The 24,974-nt window shown below is 61.6% G+C and overlaps 2 protein-coding genes across 7 annotated transcripts; both read right to left on the bottom strand.

Annotated features, from left to right (window-relative positions):
* Positions 1 to 8,195: 8,195 nt before the first annotated feature.
* Positions 8,196 to 17,000, bottom strand: CILP2 (cartilage intermediate layer protein 2). The gene is made up of 8 exons (XM_044772992.2): positions 16,475 to 17,000; positions 15,328 to 15,426; positions 14,178 to 14,450; positions 13,538 to 13,693; positions 12,180 to 12,458; positions 11,712 to 11,820; positions 11,362 to 11,519; positions 8,196 to 11,121 (listed from the first exon to the last, which is right to left on the bottom strand). Exons 1-8 carry the CDS (start codon positions 16,536 to 16,538, stop codon positions 8,786 to 8,788), a joined length of 3,474 nt encoding a protein of 1,157 aa, XP_044628927.1. The 5' UTR covers positions 16,539 to 17,000; the 3' UTR covers positions 8,196 to 8,785.
* On the bottom strand, positions 16,971 to 24,781 carry YJEFN3 (YjeF N-terminal domain containing 3). Of its 6 annotated transcripts, none has more exons than XM_014832250.3 (6): positions 24,597 to 24,754; positions 21,079 to 21,187; positions 19,386 to 19,496; positions 19,042 to 19,155; positions 18,802 to 18,961; positions 17,192 to 17,448 (listed from the first exon to the last, which is right to left on the bottom strand). In XM_014832250.3, exons 1-6 carry the CDS (start codon positions 24,653 to 24,655, stop codon positions 17,243 to 17,245), a joined length of 759 nt encoding a protein of 252 aa, XP_014687736.1. In that variant the 5' UTR covers positions 24,656 to 24,754; the 3' UTR covers positions 17,192 to 17,242. The 6 variants fall into 6 exon arrangements, with proteins under 6 accessions (XP_070375618.1, XP_044628935.1, XP_014687736.1 ...); XM_014832251.3 differs by having other exon boundaries at positions 18,811 to 18,961; XM_070519518.1 differs by having other exon boundaries at positions 19,042 to 19,086.
* Positions 24,782 to 24,974: the final 193 nt, after the last annotated feature.

The raw sequence follows: 24,974 nt of genomic DNA, 5'->3' as shown, positions 1-24,974 counted from the left end.
CTCGGCCTGAGCACCCTCCCTTCCCTTCTTTGGCTAACTGCCCTCCCCTCCCTGGGACACCTCTCCTCTGCTCCCAGGCCCTGACCCCTCAGAGTCCCTGAGTCCCTACTGCCCCCTCCCCAGCTTTCTTCTCCCCTGAGCCGCCCTCTCCTCAACGGTCAGCCAGCGTCCTGGACCTGAGCCCCTTGGCTAGGGGCACCCAAAGGGCTGGGGACGTTATCGTTTCTCCCTCCTGGCACCTCATTCTCCCCTAGAGTAGAGATGGGGCAGCTCTGGCAACTGCGGGCCTGACTCTGGCTGATCTCTCTCTAGACCCGTCACCCCTCCAGTAGCCCCCAGTCACAGGGGACGGGGCTAGCTGTGTGACCCTAGGAAGGAGACTGCCCCTCTCTGGGCCTCAACCTTTCGCCTGCCTGACAGATGGGGATTTTCCGGACTGAAAGGAGTCCCGGGGAGGGTTGAAAGGTGAGGAGAGCTGTGGTCTGTGTTGCGGGGAGGTCTCCAACCTCACTCCCCGTGTGGATAATTCGTCGAAGTTTCCCGAAGCTTCCGCTTTAATTTCGCCATCTCTCCTGGGGCGAGGTAGAATCAGAAGACTGGACAGACACGTGGTCTCTGTCCACCTGGACCCCGCCCCCACCTACCCACCGCCTCTCTGGGACCTCGGCGCGTCCCCCAATTGGTGACCCTGACTCTGGCCCCGCCCCAGCTCTGGCCCCACCCCTTATTGCGGCTTGGCCACACCCCCGATCCTGGCCACGCCCCTTCTCACTGGGTAGCACCTCTGCTTGCTTCTGCAGCTCTGGGCCCTGAACTTTCGCCATCTCCAGGGAAGCCCTCAGGGTCACCTGGGACAGGCGCGAGGGTCTGAAACTGGGGTTCCGTCCCTGGGAGGGGCTGGCTCTGGCCCTGGGCCCTGGGCCCCTCCCTAGGCCCTGGGATCAGAGGAGCTCAGGCCCAAACCCCCTTCAGGCCTCCTCTCTGTACCTCAGTCTCCCACCTCAAGAATGGCCACATCTCCCACCTTCCCAGGGCCACCCAGAAGGGTGTGAGTGTCAAAATGGGAGTTTTGAGACCCCCCGTCATGAGAATTTGGAGGCTCCCCATGCCCAAGCCCTAGGAAAAATTTCCAGACCCTCTGGGCCAGTGCCTGGGAAGATTTAGAGGGCTCCCCAAGTCCAAGTGGCAGAGGTATGTCCAGGGCCAACCTAGGTGTGCTGTGGCAGCTTCAAGGTCCCCCACATGCAGTCTCAAGGTCTCTCACATCAAGTTTCAAGATGGAAATTCCAAGCGCCCCTTCATCAGTGCTTGGTAAAGATGTCTGTTCCCCTAAGATTCCAGAAAGCCTTTCAAGGCCTGCCACAGCAGAACCCTGGAGTAAGTCAGGAGGTCCTCAGGCCCTGGGGGGAAACTGAGGCTCTGGTTTAGTTTAGTTTGGGGACTTTTAGCCTCCCCCACCCAACATCACTGTGAAGCCCTGGTGGGTGGCAGTAGTTGAGGGAGGGGGACTGGGGCTGCCTGGGACACCCCAGCTCAGATCCCTGCCCCTCTCCTGCGTGTTACTGAAGGAGACAATTGCAGTTACTGACACCTACTGCATGCCAGCCTGCGTTCACCAAGACCTGAAGAAGCAGAGGCCATTGTCGGTCCAGTACTCAGCTGGGGAAACTGAGGCTGTGAGGTTGACTGGGGACAGGGCCTGCGTTTGACCAAAAAAACTTGGTTTTGCGCTCAGGGGTCCCCATGGTGACCCAGCAGGGATTCACACAGAGCCCCTTTGCCCCACTGAGAGGGACCATGGGAGCCATGGAGTACCTGTGAGCAGGGGAGTGACCAGAGACAGTCAGGCCCACCCATGTGGCTCAGGCTGCAGCTCCCCCTTTGGCCTCCAGGGGCTGCCCCAACCCAAACGACAAGGTCACCCAGGCCCCTATCTTGGCACCAGCAGGGGACAGGCTCCTACTTCCAGAATCTGTCCCTGTGACCCCAGGAGGCCAAGTAAACCCTCTGAGCCTCAGTTTCCTCATCTGTAAAGTGGGGCAATACAAGACCAGCCTAAATGGAAGGGGTCAGTGAAGAGATGCAGGTAAAGTGCTTCAACATCCAGGCACTCAGTGGATGTGGGGGCCACCTGCCCAGCTCGTGTGGCTCAGGACAGGTGGACAGACAGATGGCGCTGAAATACGGCCACGGGGTGAAGAGCACATTTTGGGGAGAGACACTCAGGTCCATTTGGTTCACGCTGAGCCCAAAGGGCCTGGGGGGGTGGGGGGCCAGAGGCCTAGGAAGGGGCTAGACCTGCAGAGGAGTGTGGGATATGGAGCATTCAGGCTGCACTCACCTCCCCTCCATACCATCAAGGGAGCCAGAGCTTCCTGTAGGAAATCGACCCAATTATAGGTTCCTGGCTGCCGGGTATGACAGTCATAAAGGGGTAAGCTCCCCATCGTCAGGGGCATGCAAGCAGACAAGAGGTCTCCAACAGCAGTTGGATCAGGAAGCCAAGCCAAGAGGCCTGATTCTCCAAGGACACATTAGGAGGCAGGTCATAGCCTGAGGACAGGAGACGGAGGTGGGGCACCACCCAGAGGCTGGATTCCCCAGTCAGACAGCGGGTTCAAAGGGCTGGAGAGTGGACATTCCTTAGCTCTGGACACCAGGCAGGCCACTCCTGCCTGGTGAAACGTAAGCTGGGCCTGGCCCCGTGGACGGCGTGTTTTTCCAGTGGCTTCTTCAGCCACGGCCTGACCACAACCTAGATTCCGTTGGGTTCAGCCGCTTCCAAGTGTTTGTGTTCAGCTGGGCCAGACAGCAGGCCCATGGCCTTGGCTTCCCAGCAAGTCTGGAGAAGCACCCCACGCCCCTAGTCGGACATCCCTTTGCCTAGAAGCCCCCCATTAAGGCCACTCAGCAGCCAAATGACAAAGGGTGGGGGGCGATCTTGTGACGAGGCCCAGGGGGAGCTTGTGTGTCCCGTGAGCAGCGACCTCCTTCCCCAGCCAGGACCCCACAAGCAAAGACATGACCCTCAACAAAGCTGACCTGTTCAAGCCTCACCATTCTGGCCTTCAAACTTTAGGGTCAGCTTGGGACTGGGTCAGCAGCCACAACTGAAGGTCAGAAGCCAGGGCTGGCTGTGAACAGTCCTGCCTCCCTGTGCGCCCCTGGGCTAGGCGCTCTCCTCTCCCTGCCTCGCCTTCCTCAGCTGTAGAACGGAGATGACCATAGAGGCTGCCCTCAGTCATTGTTACAGGATCCAGCCCCACACACAGCAGGTGCTGCACAGACCCCCGTCTCTTCTACGCCTCCCTGCTGGGTCTGGCTCTGCCCCCTGCCTGTGACTGCAAGTTCCTGAGGACAGACGCTGGCTCCTCAAGAAGAGGCAGTGAGTTGAGGTTTGTCTGACCGTGTCCCTCCCCTGCTCAAAATCCTCACAGACGAAAACTAAAGTCTAAAACCAGCTTTCAAGACCTTTGGACATCTGATCTTGGTTTGGCAAACTTTTATTCACCCTTTGAAACCCATATCAAATGCTCTGTCCTCCTGAAAGCCTTTCCTGGGCCCGTCTCTGAGTTTTTCCAGCTGTGGGCCCTCCCACTGGCCCAAGCCTGACCCCACAGGCTGGGGTATCCGTGCCTGGCTCTGCCTCCCTCTTCAGAATGCGGCTGTGGGAGCATCAGTCCAGGGCTGAGCCTGAGCATAATCCAGCATATCTGTACCCACAGGTCCGCATGTAGACATCACATAGGAGCACGTGTGTGCACGTGTGTGTGTGTCCCCTTCCCTGTGCTGGGCCCCAGAATGGGCAGCCAGGCCTACTCCCCACAGACCACCCAAGACAGTGGCATCTTTACGAGGCAAGGAGAGTATGCTGAGCAGGGCCTCTTTATGAGGGAGCCCAGCTCGGCTGGAGCTCATTTGTCCCCAGACCCTCAGCCGGGAAGAACTGGGGGTGTGAGCAGCCGGCCTCAGCCTCCACCATGCTGGCACCAGGCCTCGAGCTCCACCATGTATGTTCAAGCTCCATCTGGGGCAAGCGGGGAGGCCAGGGCCAGGGAGGGCTGAGTCCTGAGTGGGAGCCCCCTCCACCACCAGCCTCCACGGCAGCCCCACCAGACAGCCTTCGAGGACATACCTGAGGTTTGGCAGCACGCGGCCGGCCTGCCCCCAGAGCTGAGTCAGCAGGAAGGGATTCAGGACTTCCCAGGAAAAGCAGCTGGGACCTTGAGGGCCGCCCCCAGCCCCCCGCCCCAACCCACGCCCCCCCCCCCCAGGGCCCCAGGAGGGTGGGAGGTGACATGTGTGCCCGGCTATACTCCCGGTGTGCTTGGTGGGACTGAATTTGTGGGGATCACAAGGTGTTAGACTCAGCCCTGACTCTGACAGTCTGGGCATCTGGGGTCAGTGTACCTCCAAATGTGGGGCAGCATAGGGCAACTGTGGGTGTGTCTATGCTCCACAGCGCACGGGCGCCCTCAGCTGCACGTGTCACCATGTGACCCAGGTGTAGCTGCGAGGGACAGGACAGTGTCCGGTGTGTCCGATGTGTCCAGCATGTCCAGCCACGTGCACCTTGGGGGATGACTGCATGTGGGGCTGCAATTGAGAGGGACAGTATAGCCAAATGTGTGAGAAGAAGGTGGCCCCAGTTGTGTGGGAGGGAGTGTCTGGGGAGGATGGGGACAGGGCATGACGAGGACGATGTGACCTCAGGACTGAGGACGAGGGCGTCTGGCTCCATGTGCCACATCTGCAGTGCTGCATGGTGACTGTGACCTGGGCAGGGCAGTGGGTGTTCCCCTGCATCCACCCCAGAATGATGGTGTCTGTTGCTCCCCTCATGCCTGGAGTCTCCTCCCTCCTACCTGCCCAGACCCACCTCCCCAGGCCCTGGGTCTGGTCTCAGCCCCTACCCCAGGAGAGGTCAGGCAGCGGGACATCAGCATTCACCTGGCCTGCTCTTTTTCTGTTGGCCCCCTGCCTGTGTTTCCATCGTCGAAGCCCGAGCATTCCCCTTACCTGACTGAAGCCAGGTCACCCCGCCAGGCTGGCTCCAGTCTTTGGGGTCTGAGTCTGGGTCATACCCAACTCCGAGGGCTGATGAGAGAGACAGACGGGGCTGGGGAAGTGGTGGGTGGCCGCGCCAGGTCCACGAGGCCCTGGTGGAGGAGCCAGCAATGTTCAGCCAGGACAGGAGGCAGCCGGGGGAGAGGGGGTGCTGGGCTGCAGGGTTTGGACCCTGCGAGGGCTGCCGCGTGAGAGAGAGCAAACCCCAGTTCCATAAAAGAAATGTTTTCCAACAAGCTGAATCCTGCACCAGCTCCAGGGGAGTCTTTGTTCTAAGAAATGGTGTGACCTTCCTCTGTTCCAGCACCTCCTTCAGCACCCCATGAAAACTCAGGCTCCTTGCTCAGCATTCAAGGCCCTGTTCACCTCCCCTGCATGTCTCTCTTCTTCTGCTGCTGCTGCTCTCCATGCCCTCCCAAGGTGTCCCTCCTCCAGCCTTCACATATACCTTTCCAGCTGCCTGAAATGCCCTTCCTGCCTCGCCCACCTGGTAAACTCCTACACATCCTTCAAGACCCAGCACCTCTGTCTCCTTCTCTGGGAAACATTGCCCTTCCCCTGAGCCCATGGTGTCCCTGTTTGCTGTGTGACCCTGGACAAGTCCCTTCAGCTATGAAATGGGAATTGTGTGTGTGAAAATCACCCTCCCTAAAAGCCTATTTTAAGTCCCAACATCACATACATTACATGACCTTCAAGTGAGTTGGGCCTTGGGGGAGAAGGGAGGGCTTGCATCCGGTCAGTGCTCAATGTGTGTCCATTTTTATCTTCCTCCTCTAGGATTCTGCAGTTTTAAAACTCTTGTTTTAAGCATTGTTCCAAGATTTTTCTCCCACGCATGGTGCTAGGAATTTTAAGAACCCCTGGTTCTAAAATTATAAAAGTCTAAAATGCTGTGGGTGGGACCAGGGGCCTCCTTGTGCCCTGAGCTGACCCCAGGGTGGCTGAAGCCAGGGTCTCTGGGGATCCTCATGCCCCTCACTGCCCCCAGGTTGAGGGGCTGTGGTCTGACAGCCCCAGTTTGTGGGGAGAGCAATGGATTTACCGAGGGGCAAATGGCCAGCGTTCCAGGAGGGAGGGGGCGGCTCTCTTGGCTGCGTGGCTACAATGGGGTCCCAGGGCAGCGTCAAGAGGCACAGGGCTGTCAGCTCAGGGTGCTGGCTTCCTTCTCTTAGAGTCTCAGTTTCCTCATCTGGATGTTGGGGCCAAACGCTGCCCTCTTGACGAGCTGTCAGCAGGGTCAGGAGGTGCTGAGCCGCTGCCCTGCCTGTGTCAACTGTTTGCTTGGGCTGTGCCCTCTGCCAGGAACGCCCTCCCTGGCCCGCTGCCCCCCAGGAGCCCCTGCTCATTCCTGGCCCGGCCACAGTAGCTGGGACGGGACTTCAGGATGACGCCCACCCACCTCTGCCCCACCCTAGGGAAGGGGGGCCAGCTGCCCGCCCAAACCCAGCTGCCGAGGCCTGGCAGCAGCCACAGCCCCAACACTTTCTCAATGAAAGGTATTTGGCTATGGGGCCTGACACCTCATCACCCTCCGCCTGGAAGCCAGCTTTGCCCGCCAGCTGTAGGGGGAGGCCCCCCATGCCTGCTGCTACCCAGGACCCCAGCAGGCAGCCCTGAGTAGGGCTCTGGAGCAGGCAGGCCCAAAGTCCAGGTTGCCTTGGATGGAGGGCTTGCTCCTCTGAGTCTCCCTGTCAGCTGGGGGTGTAGACACAGTATGTTCTGGATAAGTGCACATGCCCTCTGGCTCCCAACGGGCCTCAAAGCAACTCCCCTCTCTTGTCCCTCAGAGCCTCTCCAGGGCGAGGCTGGGGTGCTGGCAGCAGGGTCCTCCCAAACCTTGACTCCAGCAGAGCCTGGAGGCCCACCCTCAGAGACAGGGGCTGATACCCTTGGGTTTGCCAGATTCTTCCTGACCCTCCAGGCCCCCGAGTCCACCCCCTGGGCAGGGGAAGGTGTACCCATGAAGGGAGTGGCCTGAGCAAAGGCAGGAGGGCTGGCGAGGTTGGGAGTTGTCAGATGGTCAAGAGCCAGTGGGCCACAAGGGCAGAGTGCTGACCCCACAGGTATGCTGGGGTCTGTGCGGGAAAGCCCAGGCCCTCTGCGGTTGGCACAGAGCTGACACCTCTAAATGCTGGACAGACAGATGGTAGGGTAGATGGGGGGGTTGGCAGGGGGGCAAGTGGACAGGTGGGTGATCAAGGAGGAAGTGAGAGAGTGGGTGTACAGAAGGCCCAAGCATGCCCTGAGTTCAGGGGACACCCTGCACCCCCACCTCCTGCCATCAGTCCTTCCCAGGGGCCATCAGCCAGGCACAATACCTCCTATTCCAGGCCCCCAGCAATGTCACATCAGTGCCTTCTGGGGCCAGCGTCTCCAGGCCATGGGAGTCTCACACATGTGCTCGAGGGGGCTGCTGGGCCATCCAGCAAGACCCTGCTCATACCCGGATTCACTCCAGCGCCCAGGTAGCCCCTTTCCTCTCTTTTTAGGGTCTTAGTTTCTCTCTGTAAAATGAGAGTGTGGTTGGAACAGCGCCTGCCCAGCAGGGTGCCAGGAGGACTCACCTGGCCGCTCCCACATAGAGAACGAGCAAGCGATGGCTCCGCCGCCTCCAGACTGAGAGTCCTGGCAAGGTCAAAGGGCCCAGGACCGTGGCCTGGGACAGCCCAGTCACTACGTGGCCAAGGCGTGGCCAGGCCTTAGTGGAGTGGGGCCCAGGGCAGGGCAGCTGTGGCCCCGGCTGACGAAATCCAGGGCAGCCTCGATTCCTGCCGCTGGTGGCATGCACCCCTGCCGGGGCCCTTGTCTACCCGCTGCAGCCCCCGGGCACACAGCCAGGCGGGAGCCGGCAAGAAGGCCAGGGCAGTAGCTCCCGCTGTGTTCAGTGGTTTGAGCAGCACAGGCTCGGGCCACTCAGAGGCAGGCTCTGCACACACATGTCACAGACACACTTCTGTGTGCATCAGCTGGGGCCCACACACCCACCTGAGACGCATTCAGGGCCTCATGGGGCCCCAGAGCTGCTTGCACACTCATGACTATTTGTGTTTCGGGCCTGCCAAGGTGCGTCTGGGTCCGGGAGCCCTGCCTTCATCCTTTGCCCTCTGAGACTGACACCATGAGTTGGAAATGAAGCATCTTTAATTGGTTCCCTGCCCTGACCCCCCTGGGTAGGGGGTCTCCAAGCACCAAACATGTGAAAATTGTGCCCCCCAGCCCCAGAGCCAAGAAGCCCCTGCCCCAGACCTTCACTGGGCCCGGAGCCCCCACTCACGCCCATGACCAGCCTCACAGGCTTTGTTTCAATAAATAACCCCAAGAGCAAAGCTTGGGGCAGAGGACCCAATAAAGAACCCAGTTCAGCGACATGCAGAGAGGGCTCAGGCCAAAGGCCAGAAATGCCAAGGGGCAGAAGATCTGAAATCAGGGTCGAAAGACACATGCAATCAGGGCAGGCACGTGAGCTGGGAGCGATTCCCTCTGGGCCTCAGCCGGACGCCTGCCCGATGGCCTCTCAGGACGCTGGCTCCCACAGTCAGGGCAAACTCCATTTCATGTCACACCTGGCGTTTCCACCATCGGACTTGACTCTGAATTCTGGGCAGGGGGCAAAGGGGGCCCAGAAACCTGGGGAGGGAGCGTCTGGAGAAGGGGATAAGACTTCTGGGGACCGAGGAGCCCAGAGCAAGGCAGAGGAGTGAAGCTGGGGCCCAGGTCACTGCCGGGCCCTGCCCCGGCGGGTGCGGAGTGGACCCGTGGTTCGGGCTTGTGCCCGGGCCACCTCACCCATCTCCCTGCGGATATCATCAAGCGCTACCGCCGGGGACTCCAGCAGCCTCTGGAAGAGGCTGGGCCGGCCAGCCAGTGGCTCCTGGCACTGGAAAGTGACGGCGGTGCCAGCCTCAGCCTTCATCTCCCTAGAGAAGCCATCGGAGGAGCCATCAAAGCAGCGGCCAATGGCGATCTCTTTGGCCAGCCTTGGGCTCTGGTCAGTGACTGTGTAGACACCGTAGTTGTGACCCAGAGGGTCCAATGGGGCCAGCATGGAAAAGGCAGCAGGGTCATCGGCCGGCGCTAGCGGTGGGTGCCGGGCCAAGTAATCCTGCAGGAGCCCGTTGACAGCCACGCGACGGCAGCTGCCCTGGGGCATGATGGTCACCAGTGTTCTGTCCACCTGTCGCTGGTCGAACAGCATCCCACTGCACTTGAACTCCACACAGGCAGCCGACATGCCAGAGCGCTCCGGGTCCCGGACGCTGCGGGCATCCCGGAGCCCATAGAGCTGGCCCTGGGTGCGAGGGTGGCTGCCCCCAGCATTGTGGGAGCGGACCATGTACTCCTGGGGGCCCTGGATCTTCACCTTGAGGAAACAGGCCCGGAACTCCTGTGGGTTGGGCCACCAGGACAGGAGATCCCCGGTCCAGGAGGCCGGCACCCCCTCGCGGAATGGGACCACGTTGTACTCGTATCTGTCCGCCTCCACGCGCGCGAAGCGGAAGTGACTGGCCGTCACCGGGGCCGCCTGGCACTCCCGCAGGCTGCGCCACGGGTACACGGGGCCGTTGGCCTCAGTGGATTCGCCAGGCCTGGGTTTGGCCAGATTGATGCGGAAGCCGTTTCGTTTGAGGGCGGGGTCGTCGTGGTCGGTGCGGCGGTAACCCAGCCTGTCCAGGTAGGGCTGGGCCACCCCCACAGTGGCCGGGAGCGGGCGGGGTCGGGAAGGTGCGGGCTCCAGCTCCTCCCCGCCCAGGGTGGCCGTGACGAGGGCCGTGTAGGCGTCGGGCGAGTCACTGTCGCAGAAGGCAGGGAGGCAGGCGCCATTGGGGCCGGTGACGGCGCTGTCGAAGCGGCCCCAGGCCCGAGGGTTGGCCGAGAAGCCGGGGGCGGGCTCCAGGTTGACCAGCGTGACCACCACGCCCTCCACCTGCTCGTTGGGGTTGAATTTGTCGTTGGCGTAGGCGCGCACCTTCACGAAGCAGCGGCGGCGCTCCGGCACGTCCAGGTTGAACAGACGCCGCTCCCGGATTTCCACGTTGCCCACCAGGAAGACCCGCTCCTCCCGGCGGACCCGAGTGGCCGCTGACCCCTGGCGCTGGAAGCCACTCTCCTCCTCCCACAAGCCCGTGTTGGGGTTCAGGGACCACAACTTGAGGGCCTCCACGTGCCCAGCCATGCGGATCTGGCCTGCAGCCACGCGCACGGCCACGGGCCCCGCCTGCAGCTGCTCCGCAGAGCCGGCGGCGCGGAGGTCCACCGCGAACATTCCGTAGGTGCGCAGCGGCGCCAGCTCACCGTCGCTGTCCACGAAGCGCAGGTCACTGGGGGCGGCAGTGGCAGAGGTGAGATCTCGGGGGTCCACGAATGTCACCCGGGCCTCCACAGCCCCCGAGTAGGGTTCACCATTGGCTCTGCGGAAGGCTCCCGGCAGAAGGACCAGCTCGCCCAAGGGGGCCTGGTCTTCCAGCTCCCCGAGTGGGATCGTGTTGCTCTGGGTGGCATCTAAGATGACTGGGGCTTTCTTTCGCATGGCCTTGACCTCGTGGTACACACCAGCACCTCGAGGATCGAAAGGCAGGATCCTGATAGTGTCCATGAACTCGCCCCTGGGGTCCATGAAAGTCACCACCAGCCGCTGGGTGGAAGGTGGCACCTCGATAGTGAAGTCACCCTGGTAGGATGTGAATCCTATGGGCTCCTGGCCCAGCAGGATTTGGGCGAAGTGCAGGGGCTCCCCAGAGTCAGCAGCCACCACACGTCCCCGGACCAGCCCCCGAGGGGGCAGGCATTTCTGGCAGCCACACTCAGCTACCACCTTGACCGGGAGGATGTAGCTGGAGCAGCGGATCTCCTTGCTCTCCAGGCGGCGCACAGAGCAGCAGCGGGAGCCCACATCCCCACATCGGGGGCTTGACCCTGCACGGCTGGGGCAGAGGGTGTTGGGGCAGAGGCCCACGTCCAGGTAGGCAGGGCTGCTGCCTGGCTGACTGCAGTCGTCTGGGAGTTTAATCAGGTGCTCATGAGGCCTGGGGTCGCAGGCAGGCTGGCCTGGGTCTGGGGAGCAAGAAATCAGCCGGATCAGGGTAAAGGGGAGGGCTCCACTGAGCCCAAGGTTGGGGGCCTGGACTGGGGTCAAGGGTTCAACCCAGAGGCTCAGTGGGGCCTTGGATCAGACTCAGTGAGGTCAGAGGTCAGTCTGAAATTGGGGCTCCGTTTGGGGTTGAGTTTTAGCTAAAGTCGGGACTTAGTTTGGTGGCAGGGCTTGCTCAGGGTTAGGGGGCCGAGGATGCTCACCAAGCACAGTGAGCTGGGCAGTGCCCGAGCGCACGGCGCCCGCGTCATTCCACGCTTTGCAGTGGTAGGTGCCTGCTTGGTCGGGGCGCAGCCCCCGCAGCTCCAGATGGGCCCCGTACCTGTGTGTTCGCCTGTCCAGCAAGGTCCCGTTGTGGAACCTGCATGGTGGAGGAGCAACACTATGGGTACCCTTGGCACAGGGGGGGAACTGCACCCGCCCCCACCCCACACACAGCCCCAGGAGTTTGCAGAGCAGCTTCCTTCAGGTCTCTGAGGCACCACATATCACGGGAATCCAGTCCATGCCCAGAGCTGGGCGCGAGGCCCGTGAGCACGGGGCGGGCACTCACCAGGAGTATTTCTTGGGCATGGGGGTGCCGGAGGCTTTGCAGCAGAAGGTCACGTTCTGGCCAGCCTCTCGCACTCGGGACTCAGGGTGCTTCACCAGGTAGGGCTTCTCTGGGGACAAAGTTGGCAAAGGTCAGGGCCCTGCCCCATCCCAGCTTCTCCCAATGACCCTTCCCAAGAGTAGGGCCCATCCTTTCCCTTCCAGAGATGATCTATTTCACCTGTGCCTCTTCTGATGACCCTCTCCCCTTCGAGTTCACCCCATATCTGCTCCAGATGGTGCCCCATCTTAACACTTCCCTCTGCAACTCCATGTCTCACCTTGCACCTTCTCCAGTGACTGTCTCACATCTTATTTCTTCTCCCAATGACCTCACTCTGCATCACCTCATCCCAAGTGATTGGTGTCACCCAGAATTTCCTCCTCAGTTTCTCAGCCCCTCTCATCCTCCTTGTCATGAGGCTCTTACCCAACTTATTAAGGACAACAGTGACCACGGCAGATATGGAGCCATTGGCTTGGGCCTGGGCCATGCCTGCAGAGAAGCCATCCATTTGAGCACTGACGTTGGCCCGGCTGCTGGCACAGACTCCAGGCATCCGGAAGGTTCCATGGGCATCGCTGGTGGCCACAGTGCCAGGCCAGTCTCGCAGGAAGACCCTGGCTCCTGGCAGTGGTCGGCCAGATGGGGTGACCACTGAGCCCAGGAGGATGTGGTCAGGGCACCCACACGTTTTGGAGCTGCACCCTGGGAGGAGGAACACAGGGAGACAGAGGAGCAGAGAAGCTTCTTCACTCCCTCCTGGGGAGGGCTTTCCACTCTGTCAGTCACTCAGCAAAGGTACCTAGACACCCCCACTCTTGTGTCCCTCAGCATGACCCGGCTTGGAGCAGCCCCTAGTGTGAGGGGGACGTGAGACTCAGTGGTCAGGGCTGGGCTAAGGGGAGGGACCTGGGGCAGAAGGGTGAGGAAAATGCCCTGGAGGAGGGGACAGGAGAGGTGACTCTCTCAAGGCAGAGAGACTCCTCCCAGCATGAGAGAAAATGTCCAGGCGTGGGCTGGGGGCCCAGCGGGGGACTGGGTCTTGGGCCCAGAACATCTCCCTCCCCTCCCAATCCCGCGGTTTCTCCATAAAATGGAAAATTCCACTGGAAACTTCAGGGCAGAGGCGCCGGAGGGCAAAGCCAGGCGGGGCAGGGTGGGGATCCCACCACCCCATTGGCCACTGTGCTCCCCCACCCTGCTGCCGGCTCTGCCGGCCCGGTCTCCAGACCGTGTTTGTGGAGCCCAGGCCGGATCGGAATTTCCAGTCGCCTCCTGGCTGGCCTGATGTCTGGCCCTGGGAGGGCCTGGGCATCGTGTCTGCCAGGGTGTGAGCGCGTGTCCGCGTGGGCGTAGGGGACGGGCGGGCGGGGCTGCGAATGCCACGCGTGTGTGCACCCCGAGTGAGCGTGAGCAGGCTTCTTTGTGTCCGCGTCCACCGGGACATCCACATACTCGGCCGTACACACAGAGGAAGTGCCCCCCTCAGATCTGCCCGTTCCTGGACAGGACCCCTGTGGCGTCTTCCCAGCCAGATGTACACGTTCACCAATGCTCCTCCGGGGGCCCAGAAGGGAAGGGCCAGTCTCCATGTGGACCAAGTTCAGGCTTTCCAGGCCCCGGCCCTGCACCCCAAGCTGGGCCACTTCCCGCCAAGTCCCGCCCCGTCAGCATCCACCTCAACTAGCCCCTCCCCTTTAGGGACGTCCCTCAACAGGCCCCTCCCCTCCACATCCAGGCCCCGCCTCTACCCAACCCTCTCCTTCAGGCTCCGCCCCTCCTACCTGGGCACGGAGGCCGCACACACTTCTGCGCCTCCTGGGGACGCCCGGGACACGCGTCCCCAGCCGGGATTGAGCAGCGGCGGCGGCGCAGACGACGGCCTGGCCCGCAGCTCCCTGAACAGGGACCCCACGGGCCCCACGAGCCCCACGCAGCCTCTGCGGGAAGGACAGAGAGGAGAGGGTCAGGCGGCCGCCCACCCTGGGGACTGCGCCTCCTGGAAATCGGGTGACAATGCAAGACTGAAGGACGCCCCCCGCCACGTGCCTCCGAGGGCAGGTACTCCAGAGAGAAGTCCTGCCCACTGCCGCCATCAGTGCTCCCCCAGGCGCACCTGTCGAAGGGGCAGCTGAGGTCCCGCCCCGCCCCTCAGATAAGCTCCCGAGGTTAGCCCTGCTGTTTTCCCCGCGCCTCGCAAATATTTGGGGCTCAAAACACGCCCCCACAGAACAGAGCTGTTACAGATGAGCAAACGAGGGCAGCGAGAGGGAGCTGCGCTCCTGGGGATCCCTGCCAGCCCCTCCCTTCCAAAGTCCCACCCCAATCCGGTCCTGCCCACTCCCCAGCATCACTTATCTCGGTCCCGCCCTTTCCGTAGCCCCGCCCACCAACAAGGCCCCGCCCCCATGGCCCCGCCCTCACCGAGCGGGCAGCGGAAGCGCACATGGTAGTTGGAGCAGCGGCGGCCGCGCGGCTGCTCGCGGTTGAGGCACCAAAAACCGCGCGTGGGGTTCAAGTGCACGCGCTCGCCGACGGCAGACGGCAGGGCCCAGTCGGTGGTGCGTGCCTCCAGCGCCAAAGGCCGCGGGCACACGCGCGCCGGCCCGTAATAGAAGCGAATGGCGGCCAGGCTCTCGAAGTCTCCGTCGCCGCCGGGATGGTCCACGTTGAACCAGGACGTCCACTCGCTGGCCTCTGTGGGCACCGCACGCGCTGGGACCCGGGCCGCAGCCTGCCGGGCCCCATCAGTGCATGCAGGGGCCCGGGCCGTGGCCTGCCCACCCCTGTCTGCCTGGTAAGGGCCTTACCCGCTGTCTAAGCCGGGTCCCTCCGCCCTCCAGGAGCACAGGGTAGCTCAGCCTGCCCACGACCCCTCCCAGAACCAGAGCCCTCTAGGGCAGAAGGAGTTGTAAAGAGGTCACGGGAACGTTGGCCTCCCCTTGCACCAGTCCTAGTCCTGCTGCCCAGTGCCGGAGCTGGCGCATCAGTGCACGCTGAGGTCTCCCCAGCCCCCGGCCTCAGAATTCAGAACCCCTGAGGTGTGAAGAGATACAAAGGCAGCAGGAGGAGCCTGAGACCAGCCCTAGCTGTGGCTTTCTGCTGCCTGGCTGCTCCCCGTTAGCACCAGCTGGGACCTTGCTCTCTGCTCGCTGAACCCACAGAGCAACCTCTGTTTCACTGAAGCCACAGGTGGGAAGAAAGCCTCCCACAGGTCAACTCCTGCTTCCATCTACCCAGGAAAGGAGGTGCTCACTCCCTTCCTGACTCAAGAGCAACCTTCCTAGCCGGGAAACTAGAGACCCAGGTTCCAGAACTCCTGCTTCCCTGACTGACCTGGGCAGGTTGTCCCACCTACCACACCCCACCTCGGTTTCCTCCTTGACAAACAGCCTGGATGCTCACCTCCCCGCTCCTAAAACTTAGACCTCTTGGGGCACCATTTGAGGGGCTGCCATGTCCAGGGACTCTGTCTCTTCAGCCAGTTTACGTCCTCTCCTCATGTGTCCCCACGAGCCAGAGCTCACACGGCAAGTCCACGGCAGACCCAGGACCTGAACCCAGGCTGACTCACCTTCCCAGTCCTCCAGCGCTGCTGAGGGCTGGCCAGGGCGCAACGATGGACCCTCAAGGCCCCATGCAATTTCTGTGGGCTCCTCAGTGGAAATGGTGCCTGTGGAAGGGGTGAGGAGTGAGGGGAGGGACATGTGCTGATAGGGACCACTTTGCGCCCCTTTTATGCAAGGGGCTGCCAGGATCATCCCCATGTCACAGGGGAGAAAACAGGCTCTTAGAAGCCAGAACCCAGCTCTGGGTGATCCCAAGGACTGCAGCACCCCCTCCTCCAGGAAGCCTCCCCATGGCTTTCCTCCATCCTCAGTCTCTGGCAGCCCCATCCCTCCCTCTGACCCAGCCCCAACTCCCTGGGCTGGGGAAGTCTGTGTCCGCTCTGCTCCCCCAGATCCACTTCTCTCCCTGGGTGTGTTCAGCGGCCGTGACTTCTGTGGGCTGTGCCTTTGTCCTCACGTTGAGCTGCATTCCGCTTCATCCATTTACCAACTGGAATTCCCTCCCTCAGTCTACCTTCCATTCGTGCACTTGGGGCCCAAGCTGCCAATGGGAAGTCCTTGGAATCTAGCCTGGCTGCTCTAGGCTCGAGTTATTTGAGATAGCTGGACTGGGCAATGACCTCAGACAGGTCCCTTCCGTCTCAGAGCCTCAGTCTCCTCATGTGAGAAATGGGCCCAGCCTCCCCCCACCCCCCTACCCCCGCTCCCCTGCCGATTGTTCCAGAGATGGGAATTTCTTTTCTGAGTGGTGTGTGTGTGGAAGAGGGGACGAGTTAGGTGAGAGGGGACGGCTCTGACCCCTTCATCCCGGAGCCAGGACCAGGTGCTTTGGGGTCCAAACACTGGGGCTGAGACCGGCGCCCAGCGTTCCCCGGGAACCCAGAGGAGCCTGAAGTTCAGATCCACTCTGGGTGCGCCTATCGTCTCTCCGAGGATGGCAGGGAGCAGAGGAGGTCCCCTCCCCGCCCTAGTTGGTTCCAAGGCTCCGTCTCCTCGTCGCCCCCTCCCTCAACCCCGGGCTGGCGAAGTGGACCCAGGTCTAGGGAAGCGAGTGGGTCCCTTGGCTGTCTCTCCAGGCGTGGCTGCATGCCAGGCTCGCTGCCAGAGGGTGGGGCGCTTAGGGGGCTGGGCTGGGGGCTGGGGGCGCCTCACCTCGGGTCCCCGCCAGGTGCGCGGCAGCGACACAGAGGCAGAGTAGTGGCGGCAGCGACGCCATGGCTGGGTCTGAGCGTCCGAGGAAGGGTCTAGGCTCTGCGGCGCGCTCGGGTCTGACTCCTGCAGGTCTGGCGGCCGCTGGGGCTGACAGTGGGGGCGAACGCGACCGCAGGCCCCGCCCCGTCCAGGCCCCGCCCCGTCCAAGGGACCCTCCTCGGCCCTGGGTGACTTCGGTGTGCGAGCAACCTCTCTGGGTCGCCCCCCTCGGTGAGTCTGGCTGTGCCTCCGCCCTCAGGCTGGCTGGCCTGCTTCCCCCGTCGCCGGCTGGAAGTCCCTCCCTCAGCCCACCCTCCACTCTCCACGTTGGGTCCCAAGCTGCCTGCGGGAGGTGCCTCTTGGAATCGAGCCTAAAGCTGCCCCAATCTTCGCGCTTTAGGCGGCCCTTTGGGCGGCTCGAAGTCTTCCATCGAGTCTGACTTCGATCCAGTTGGTTTTGGCCCCCCCCTACCCCGAGCAGGCTGGAAGTCCCACCCTGAATCTACCTACCCACCACTCTTCTGGCTCCAGTTTTCTCGGAGGCCAGCGGGAAGTCCCACCCTGTGTCTACCCTCTAGCTCTCCCGCCTTGGGCCGCCGGGGGCCGGTGGGAAGGACCCCCCACCCCGAGTTTGCGCGCCCAGCGCGGGCCCGGCGCACAGAGGACGCGGAGGCGAGGTGGCGGCGGACCGCTGTTTATTGGCGCGGGTCCGGCCGCGGGGGCGCGGGCTCAGAGCGCCGCCACGCAGTCGGTGCCGGTGTAGCCCGGCAGGCGCAGCGCGAACTTGCGGCGCACGTCGTCGGGCACGAACCTGCCGGCCACGAAGTGGTGGCGCCCGGAGAAGCGGCCGGCGCAGCGCTTGGGCGCCGCCAGCGACACCAGCACGTCCGGCCGCAGCCCGTCCTCGGCGTCGCCGCCGGTCTCCGCGTCCCAGCCTGAGGGAGGAGGGGGAGGCGGATCGGGAGCTGGGAGGGGTGCTTGCCCTGGGATGAGAGTCCTGCCGCGCCACCACCCACTTCCCTCTTCCCCCGTCAGACGCAGCCTCTGCTTTCTGCAAGGGAGTCTTGGTCATACCTGCCTCCCCATAGAACTGAGCCTCCGCCCTCAGACCAGTCTTTCCCCCTCCTTGGAAGGCATTTAGCTCTCCCTCTGACCACAGCCTCTACCCTCATACTTTTCTTACCGTGCTCCCATCCTGCTGCCTAATCTTCCTCCTCCGTCTGACTCAGTCTCTGCCTTCAGATTACATCATTTCCACCTGCTGCCCTTTCCCAGTCAAACCTATGCCTCTGCCTTCTGACCAGCGGCCTGTCCCCATACCCGCTTCCTGATCAACCCCGAGCTTCCCCACTTAGACTAGCACCTATTCTCACCCAGACTCCCCAGCCAGCCTTCTCCCCGACCCCCCGACCAGATCCCCACTCTCCACTCAGAGGACAGACTTGCCTCCATCCTCAGGCAAGCCTCCCCCATCAGACTTGTCTCTTTGCCCCAGGTTCTTGCCTCTGATGGGATGTGCCCCTTCTTCACTCAGTTTGAGCATCTGTCCATCCTCCTGTGTCTAGAGACTTTTCCCTGTGACCTGACATCCCTGCCCTCACCCTCAGACTAGATCTTGCCTTTTGACTTAGCAGGACCCCACCCCCTCCCTCATTGGGCCATAGCCTCTGCCACCTCTCAGATGAGCCTCCTCCTTCAGACCAGGGGCCTTGCCTTCTGTCCTGCCTCTGGCCCGAGTCTGGGGCCACTAACTAAAAGCCTCCACCCTCTGACTTTAATCCTTCCTTCCATTACCCTAGCCTCCACCCTCAGACCAGACAGCCCACCTCCTCATAGCCAACCCCTCTGCTCTGCAGCACCCTACTGGGATGGCCCTTGGGTCTTGCAAGCTGGAGGACATCCCCCTGAGTCTGGCCACCCCCGTGGAGGGTCCGGCTGGCCAGCGGCTGTTTGTTCCGTCTGCCCGTTGCCTAATGGTTCCAGCAGGCATGGGGCGGCAGCCAGGACAGGCGAGGCTTTTGCCGAGTGAGCTCACGTCTGCCCAGGCGACTGGGCCAGGGTGGGCAGCGGGCACACTGGGCTGGGTGTAGGGGGGAGGGAACTCGGGGTCACCTGGGCAGCAGCCTCAGTCTTCCTCATCTGAGGGATGGACGTGACCCTCAGCCTCACCCAGAGTGCACGAGCCATCCACACTGGGGCAAGTGAGGCTCAGAGTGGGCAGGGCTACCGGAAGACAGAGTACGGGGGCCCCCACCCAAGCCCCCCAGGCCCCGATGTGCCCCCTCCACCTGGCATGCCTGAGGGAATGTCCAGGCTCACGAGGGGGATGGACAACAGCTTGAGTGTGGCCAGCGCACGCGTGCAGGGGCCCCCGACCTCGCCCGGCTCCACACCGGGGCCAAGCACGGCGTCCACCACCAGCCCGTAGGCATTGTTGATGAGCTGTACCTGGGATGGCAGGCAGGGTCAGGGGGCAGCCTTAGGGCACCGTCCCCCACCTCCCATCCCAGTTGCCACGGAACGCTGACCTCCGTGGGCAGATAAGACAGGAAGGGGATGTCCATCTTCTCACACTGGGTAGTCAGGTCCCGGTGCAGCGGGTCCAGGGAGCGTGTAGGGTAGAAGATGGTCGGTTCGTACTCCTGCAGGGGTGGGCAGGAGGGAGTCTGCACTGGGAACCCTCCCAGGCTCCCCTTGGGGCCTAGACCTCAGACCTGGGTACCAGGTAGCAGACCCTGCCTGGGGCAAACAGTGGGGATATCTTGTAACCTTTCCAGACTCAATGTTCCCCGGGACACTATCAAGAGGAGGAAGCAATTCTGGGACGGGGTCGGGGTGACCCTGGGAGGCAAAGGGCATGCTTGCAACTCACAAACACCCGCAGGTGCCGGGCACAGACCAGCCCCACTGCCCCGTTCTGCTCCGGGCCGCACACAACCAGCACCATCCTCTGCTTCCGAGAGAGAGCAGGCAAAGGGAACACCTAGCAGGAGGCACAACAAAGTCAAAGGCACAGGGCTCAGAATTCTTTCTTGCTCCAGTGGGGAAACTGAGCCCTGGAGTAGAGGAAGGGTTGGGACTTGGGCCTGGGAGGCAAGAGGATAGGACAGAAACAGAGGCATCCTAGGCGAGGTTCTGGGTGAGGGGTGGGGCCTCTTGGGGCCTCAGTTTCCTCATTGGAGATGCAGAGTCCTTGCCTCAGGCTCTGCCAAGCCTGACCAGGAAAACGTGCCTCCTGCCACCGCCTGGCGCCCAGACTGTGGTTTGTTTATTCTCGGCCCAAATTGCAGACATTCTTCCACCTTTTTCCACCGCAGTGGCTGCCCCTCCCCCGCCCATGTTTCCAGGACTCAGTCCCTCCTGGAGGCCCCAAATTGGCAGGGGGAAGGAGGGGAGGGGGGTACTTTTCCAACCTGCCATACCTTGTCTCTCCATCTCTCAGCCGTCCCTTTCCATCTAGTCTCTCTCTGTCTTCGTCTCTGTTTTTCTCTTTGTCAGTCTCTCTCTCTCAGACTCTCTGTGTCTCTGTGGGCCTGTGTGTCTCTCTTTAACACAGGAGGTAAGAGTCCCGGTGTTCCAGACCCAGCCCTGCCCTGACTCTGCGTCGCCTCGGCCCCCTCTCCTCTCCCAGCCTCAATTTTGCCTCCATCAAATGGGAGTTACAATGGCCGCCAGGCATGTGAGGTGGCTGGGGGGGCAGGGGGGTGTGCAGGGGGGCCCAGCCAGGTTCTAACTTCCAACTACACACAGAGGGGAAGTTATTCCCTTTTTTGAGTCTCCACTCCAAGGTCTCAGCGAGGCCCTGCCCAGCCCTGATGATGCCTGTGCCCCCACCACACCAGGCCCAGAGCCGAGTCCCACAGCCAAGTCAGGGAGAGTGATAGCGTCTGGCTGGCTGGGACCGAGGGGCTCCTGGACGGAAGCAGGGTTTTCAGGGCAAAAACCGGACAGTTGGTCACCAAGGGTCAGGCTGGAGTTTAACTGGAGTCAATTTATAAACCTTTCTTGAGAGGATGAAACTGAGGCCCTGCATGGTATGGCAACATGGCTGGAAACCCTGGATAGCATGAGTCTCTTGGAGGTCCCTCGAGGGCTGCCGGTTTGCCCCAAAGCTGGATACAGCTCTGCTTCCCACCCCCTGGGGCCCTGGGCAGCCCCTCCCAGCCTCTGGGCCTCAATTTCCCCACCTGTGGCACAGGGTCGTTTGGGGGGTGCTCAGACTGTGGGAGCTGATGTCCCCTGTGCCTGAGACTCAGGAGGTGGCAGACACAAGCAGTCAAGTCTGCACCTCAAGGGCCCCAGACCTGTCCCCAGTCTCTGCTCCCAGCCTCACATCTCTGGGGACCCTGTCTCTGCCCTGATGCTCAATGTCACCCTGGCCTGTCCCATTGATGATCCTCTCTGGGCCTCAGTTTCCCAATCTGAGTGATGCGCTGAGGTAGCCCCAAGCAAAGAGGGTTCCTGAGGACAAGCCCATCCTAGCCACGGTGGTCATGCAGCTAGCCTTGGCTCTGGTAGGCTGGCCATCTTATTGGGGTCAAGGTTGAGGGTGAGAAGTCAGGTACCTTGGTCACAGCCACGGCACTAGCATGGCCGCACAACTCCACCAGCTGCTGCCGCCCAAAGCGATAATCCTCCAGCAGCTCCCGCTCCAGAGCAGCCGCCTCCGCGGCGCTGGGGGACAGAGTGGGGAGAGAACCTCAGAGACACAGAGAGATGGAGAAAGGACCTAGAGACAGAGACTCAGATGGAGCCAGAAATGTTCCACCGAGGTTCCGAGCCACCCTCGTGCAGCTTCCGCAGCCCAGAGCCGGGGATCCTCCCTCAGTTTCCCCACTCAACGCGCACGCGGTTGAACAGAAGCCTAAGCAGCGGGCGGTTTGAGCCAAAACCTGAGGTGCGGGCGCCCTCTGGTGGTCGAAGAAGCGCGTGGCGGCGCATGTTGGTTCTATTGCCCCAAAGCGTGGGAGACAGAGCGTGACACTGACGCCCCCAGCCGGGAAGGCGGGAGGAACCCAGAAAGCGGAATACAGCGTGAAGGACTTTGATGGGCGCGATGGACGGATTTCAGGAAATGGAAACCATTGAGCGAGCTTCAGGACGCTGGAGTGGGTAGACTGGACGAAGGGTGGCTGGGGAAGTGGGTTTTGAAAGTTGCAGAGGAGTTTGATGGCTCACTTAGGAGGGTGGATGTGGGGCCCACAGCTCTGAGATCCAATGGTGACCCTTCTTCAAGGACAGTTATAGTTGTGGCCACTGCTTCAGGTAAAGCTCTGCCACCGACTCGCTGAGTTACTGGGTCTATCTCATCTCTCTGAACCTTGCTTCCTCCTTTGCAAAGTGAAGGCAGGACAGGTTATATGATTTGCCAGGCCCAGTGCAAAATGAAAATGTGGGGCCCCTTGTTCAAAAATTATTAAGAATTTTAAGGTAGTGACAGCAGATTAAACCAAGTGTTGGGCCCTTCTAAATGCCAAGACCAAGCTGGCCCTGGCCTAGATGGCTTCCAAAGGGCACCGGCTTGGTGGCTGCAGAGAGGGAGAGCTGGCATTGAGGATCAGAAGATGCTCCTCACCCGAGTCAGGGGTTGGGGCAGCTGGGCAGGGTCTAAGACCTGATGCCAGCTTCTCCTAGGCAGGACCCCTTCCTGCTGGGGAACAGCACCTACCCTAGCTCAGCAGACTCTAGAGAGTGTAACAATGATGATTATGATAGAACCTGGCCCAGAGGAGTTGGAAGAACACCCAGTAGCTCAGAGAAGCTAAGTTACTGGCCCAGGGTCATGCAGGAAGCAAGTGGGAAAACCAGGACTTCCACCCTTGGTGTCCATCTCCAGAGCCACAGCATGTGACCAGAGAAGGAGAAGCAGAGATTTGGTGGGATGAATCCTGAGGTTCCCTTCCTCAATTCTGTGAGCAGGAGACCACAACTTTCCAGCCAATTTTGCAGCATGATCAGGCCAGGCAGCAGGAGGGACAGAGATGGGGTGTGAGGACTGCTGTGGGATAGGGGGTCGGGGAGGGCTTCCTGGAGGAGGAGGTCTAGAGCACTGTGGGAGGTAATCCAGGTTGCAATAACAGCGAGGGCCAAGGCCCTGTGGTGGGAATGAGTTTGGCAGGCTCAAGGGACAGAAGAGAGGTTGGTGTGGCTGAAGCAGAGCAAGCAAGACTGAGAAACTGGGTCAGGAAGACACTTTGGGGGCCCATGCAGATGGGGGAGATGGAGGCTTAGGACAGGGCGGCCACATGCCCTGAGTCACCTCAGCAACCAGAGCCAGATTCCACTCTGGGCTTTTCTTCCACCTACGTTGGAAGAGGCTGAAGGACCAGGTGGGGGAAAGGAGCTCACGGTGGAATCAGATGAAGACCGCCCCCAGGGCAGCCCGGCCCACCTCCCAGGAAAGAAGGTTGGAGAAAGTGCACGTTCAGGAATGTGGCTCATTCCTCCACCTTCATCTTGTGACAGCTCTGGCTGCTGCCCCCACAGGAGGGAGGGAGGAGAGTGGGAGAGTATCCATTCCTCCTGTTCTTCCTCTGTCCCAAAGGTTTGGCCTTTGAAACATCATCTTCCTGCCTAAGTGGTCATTAGAGTGGTAATGGGGACTCGTGGCTAGAGGGTGGTCCAGGCTTGGAGCCTGGGGGTGGGGGCAGCAGGAAATTTGAGCTGGTGGGGGAGGGAGACTCAGGCAGTTGTGAGACTGGGGGTGAGGGGCTCAGTTATGAGGGTGCCTCTTGCTTCTCCCAATCTCAGCCCCCAGACGAGAGGGGCTTCAAGGCCCAAGGATTTGCCCACCAGCCCCAGAAGGGCTGAGGTGATCTGGTTTCAAAGGGAACTGGGACTGACACTCCCAGAATGCTTCTGGGAGGGGGCAAGGAGGGCCCTAAGTAGGGGAGGGGCTCTTTTGGAGATGAAGCCCTGAGGGCAGGGTGCCTGTGCCAGACCCTCCCTGCTCTCAGCTCCCTCTGCTTTTCTCCGCCCTCACGCCTCTGCCCACCAGCCTGCCATCACTGCTCACCTGGCTGCCTACAGCAGTTTCATGCCCCCCAAACTCCTCGACACGTGACATGGGGGCTTTGAAAACTTGAACACGAGATCACATCACTCCCCATCCCAAAGCTTCTTATGGCTCCCCAGCCCTCAGAGAATATTCACATTCCTCATCCCGCCTCCATGCCCCCCATCATGTCTCCAGCCTCGCTGCCTCCTCTCCCCTTGCTCGCTGTGTTCCCCTCCTACCCACCTGACAGCACCCCTTCATTCCTCAGTTGCCATTTGAGGCCCCACACAACTGGCCTTGCTGTCCCCCACGCCAGGTGAAGTCACAGTTCCAGCTTCTAAAACATTCTTCTCCCCCTGCCTAGGATGTTGCTGGGTCTCCAGGCTGAGTCTGGGCATCAGCTAGTCACTGGACATACTGCCCTGAGAATGGGGGCTGAGTGGACAGGAGGCAGGTGGTTGCACAAGGGGCTTCTAAATGAATCTGTGTACAGTGAGGTCCACAGCCCTGCTTGGGGTCCCATGTCACACAAGCTTAGAGGACACAGGAGAATGACTCAGGACGAGGTGGGAGACACAGCCACAGCTGCCAGTTCCGACCCCAAATTCATCAACCCGCTGGCAAGTGGTCCATATGTTCAAAACTTGCCCTAGCGCTGGCTCAGCCAGTGGCTTCCCTCCCCAGGCCTCAGTTTCCTTCTCTGGACAAGGGGATAGTGGCAGGGGGACCACCAAGGGAGGTGTGAATGTTTGAGTCAAGAGTTAAAAGAGCTCAGCTCTTGCCAGATGGGGAAGGAAGGGCGAGTGCTCCAGGGTCCCTGGGAGAGATGGAAAGGGGATGCGGGCCAGGGTTGGGGGGGGGGGGGCGGCTATTGGTGATGAATAATTCATGAGGGGTGGGCCTGCCGCGGATGCAGTCTCCCAGACAACGCAGCTTCGGGGGCGTTGGCGGAGGCAGGGTTAGTCTCTCCAGCGAAACGCAGGGTGGGCCTCGGATTCCCCAGGGTCCCATCCCGGCCATGCCCCTGCCTCGGGTCCCCGGACTCCCGGGCCACACGCAGTCTCCGACGTCCCCTTCCCGGCTGACCTTAGGAAACGCTGCTCCTCGGGCGCCTCCTCCGGGTCCGGGCCCGCTGCGCCGCTCATGGCGGAGGTGAGCTGGTGCGCAGAGGGCCACAGCCGCCACGGCCTTTTAAGTGCATCCCTGGGCCGAGGGCGGCCCCCCCGCCCACTCTGCGTGCCCGCCAATCAGGAGGCACCGCGAAGGCGCTGCACGCAACCATTGGCCGGTGGGTGCAGGCGGACTTAACCCTTTCCTGCCAGGCGTGCAGCCGTTGCAGGGACGGAGGGAAGCCCAGAGTGGCGGATACTGGCAGAGAAATGAAGTCTGGTCCGGCAGCGATGGGCCGCTTACTCCTACCATGGGATCCTGGCCTGGGATCAAGGGGACTCCCCTCTACCACCC

The sequence above is a fragment of the Equus asinus genome, chromosome 10 (assembly GCF_041296235.1).
Source record: "Equus asinus isolate D_3611 breed Donkey chromosome 10, EquAss-T2T_v2, whole genome shotgun sequence".
Classification (NCBI taxonomy): Eukaryota; Metazoa; Chordata; class Mammalia; order Perissodactyla; family Equidae; genus Equus; species Equus asinus.
This window is presented reverse-complemented; position numbering and strand designations above follow the sequence as displayed.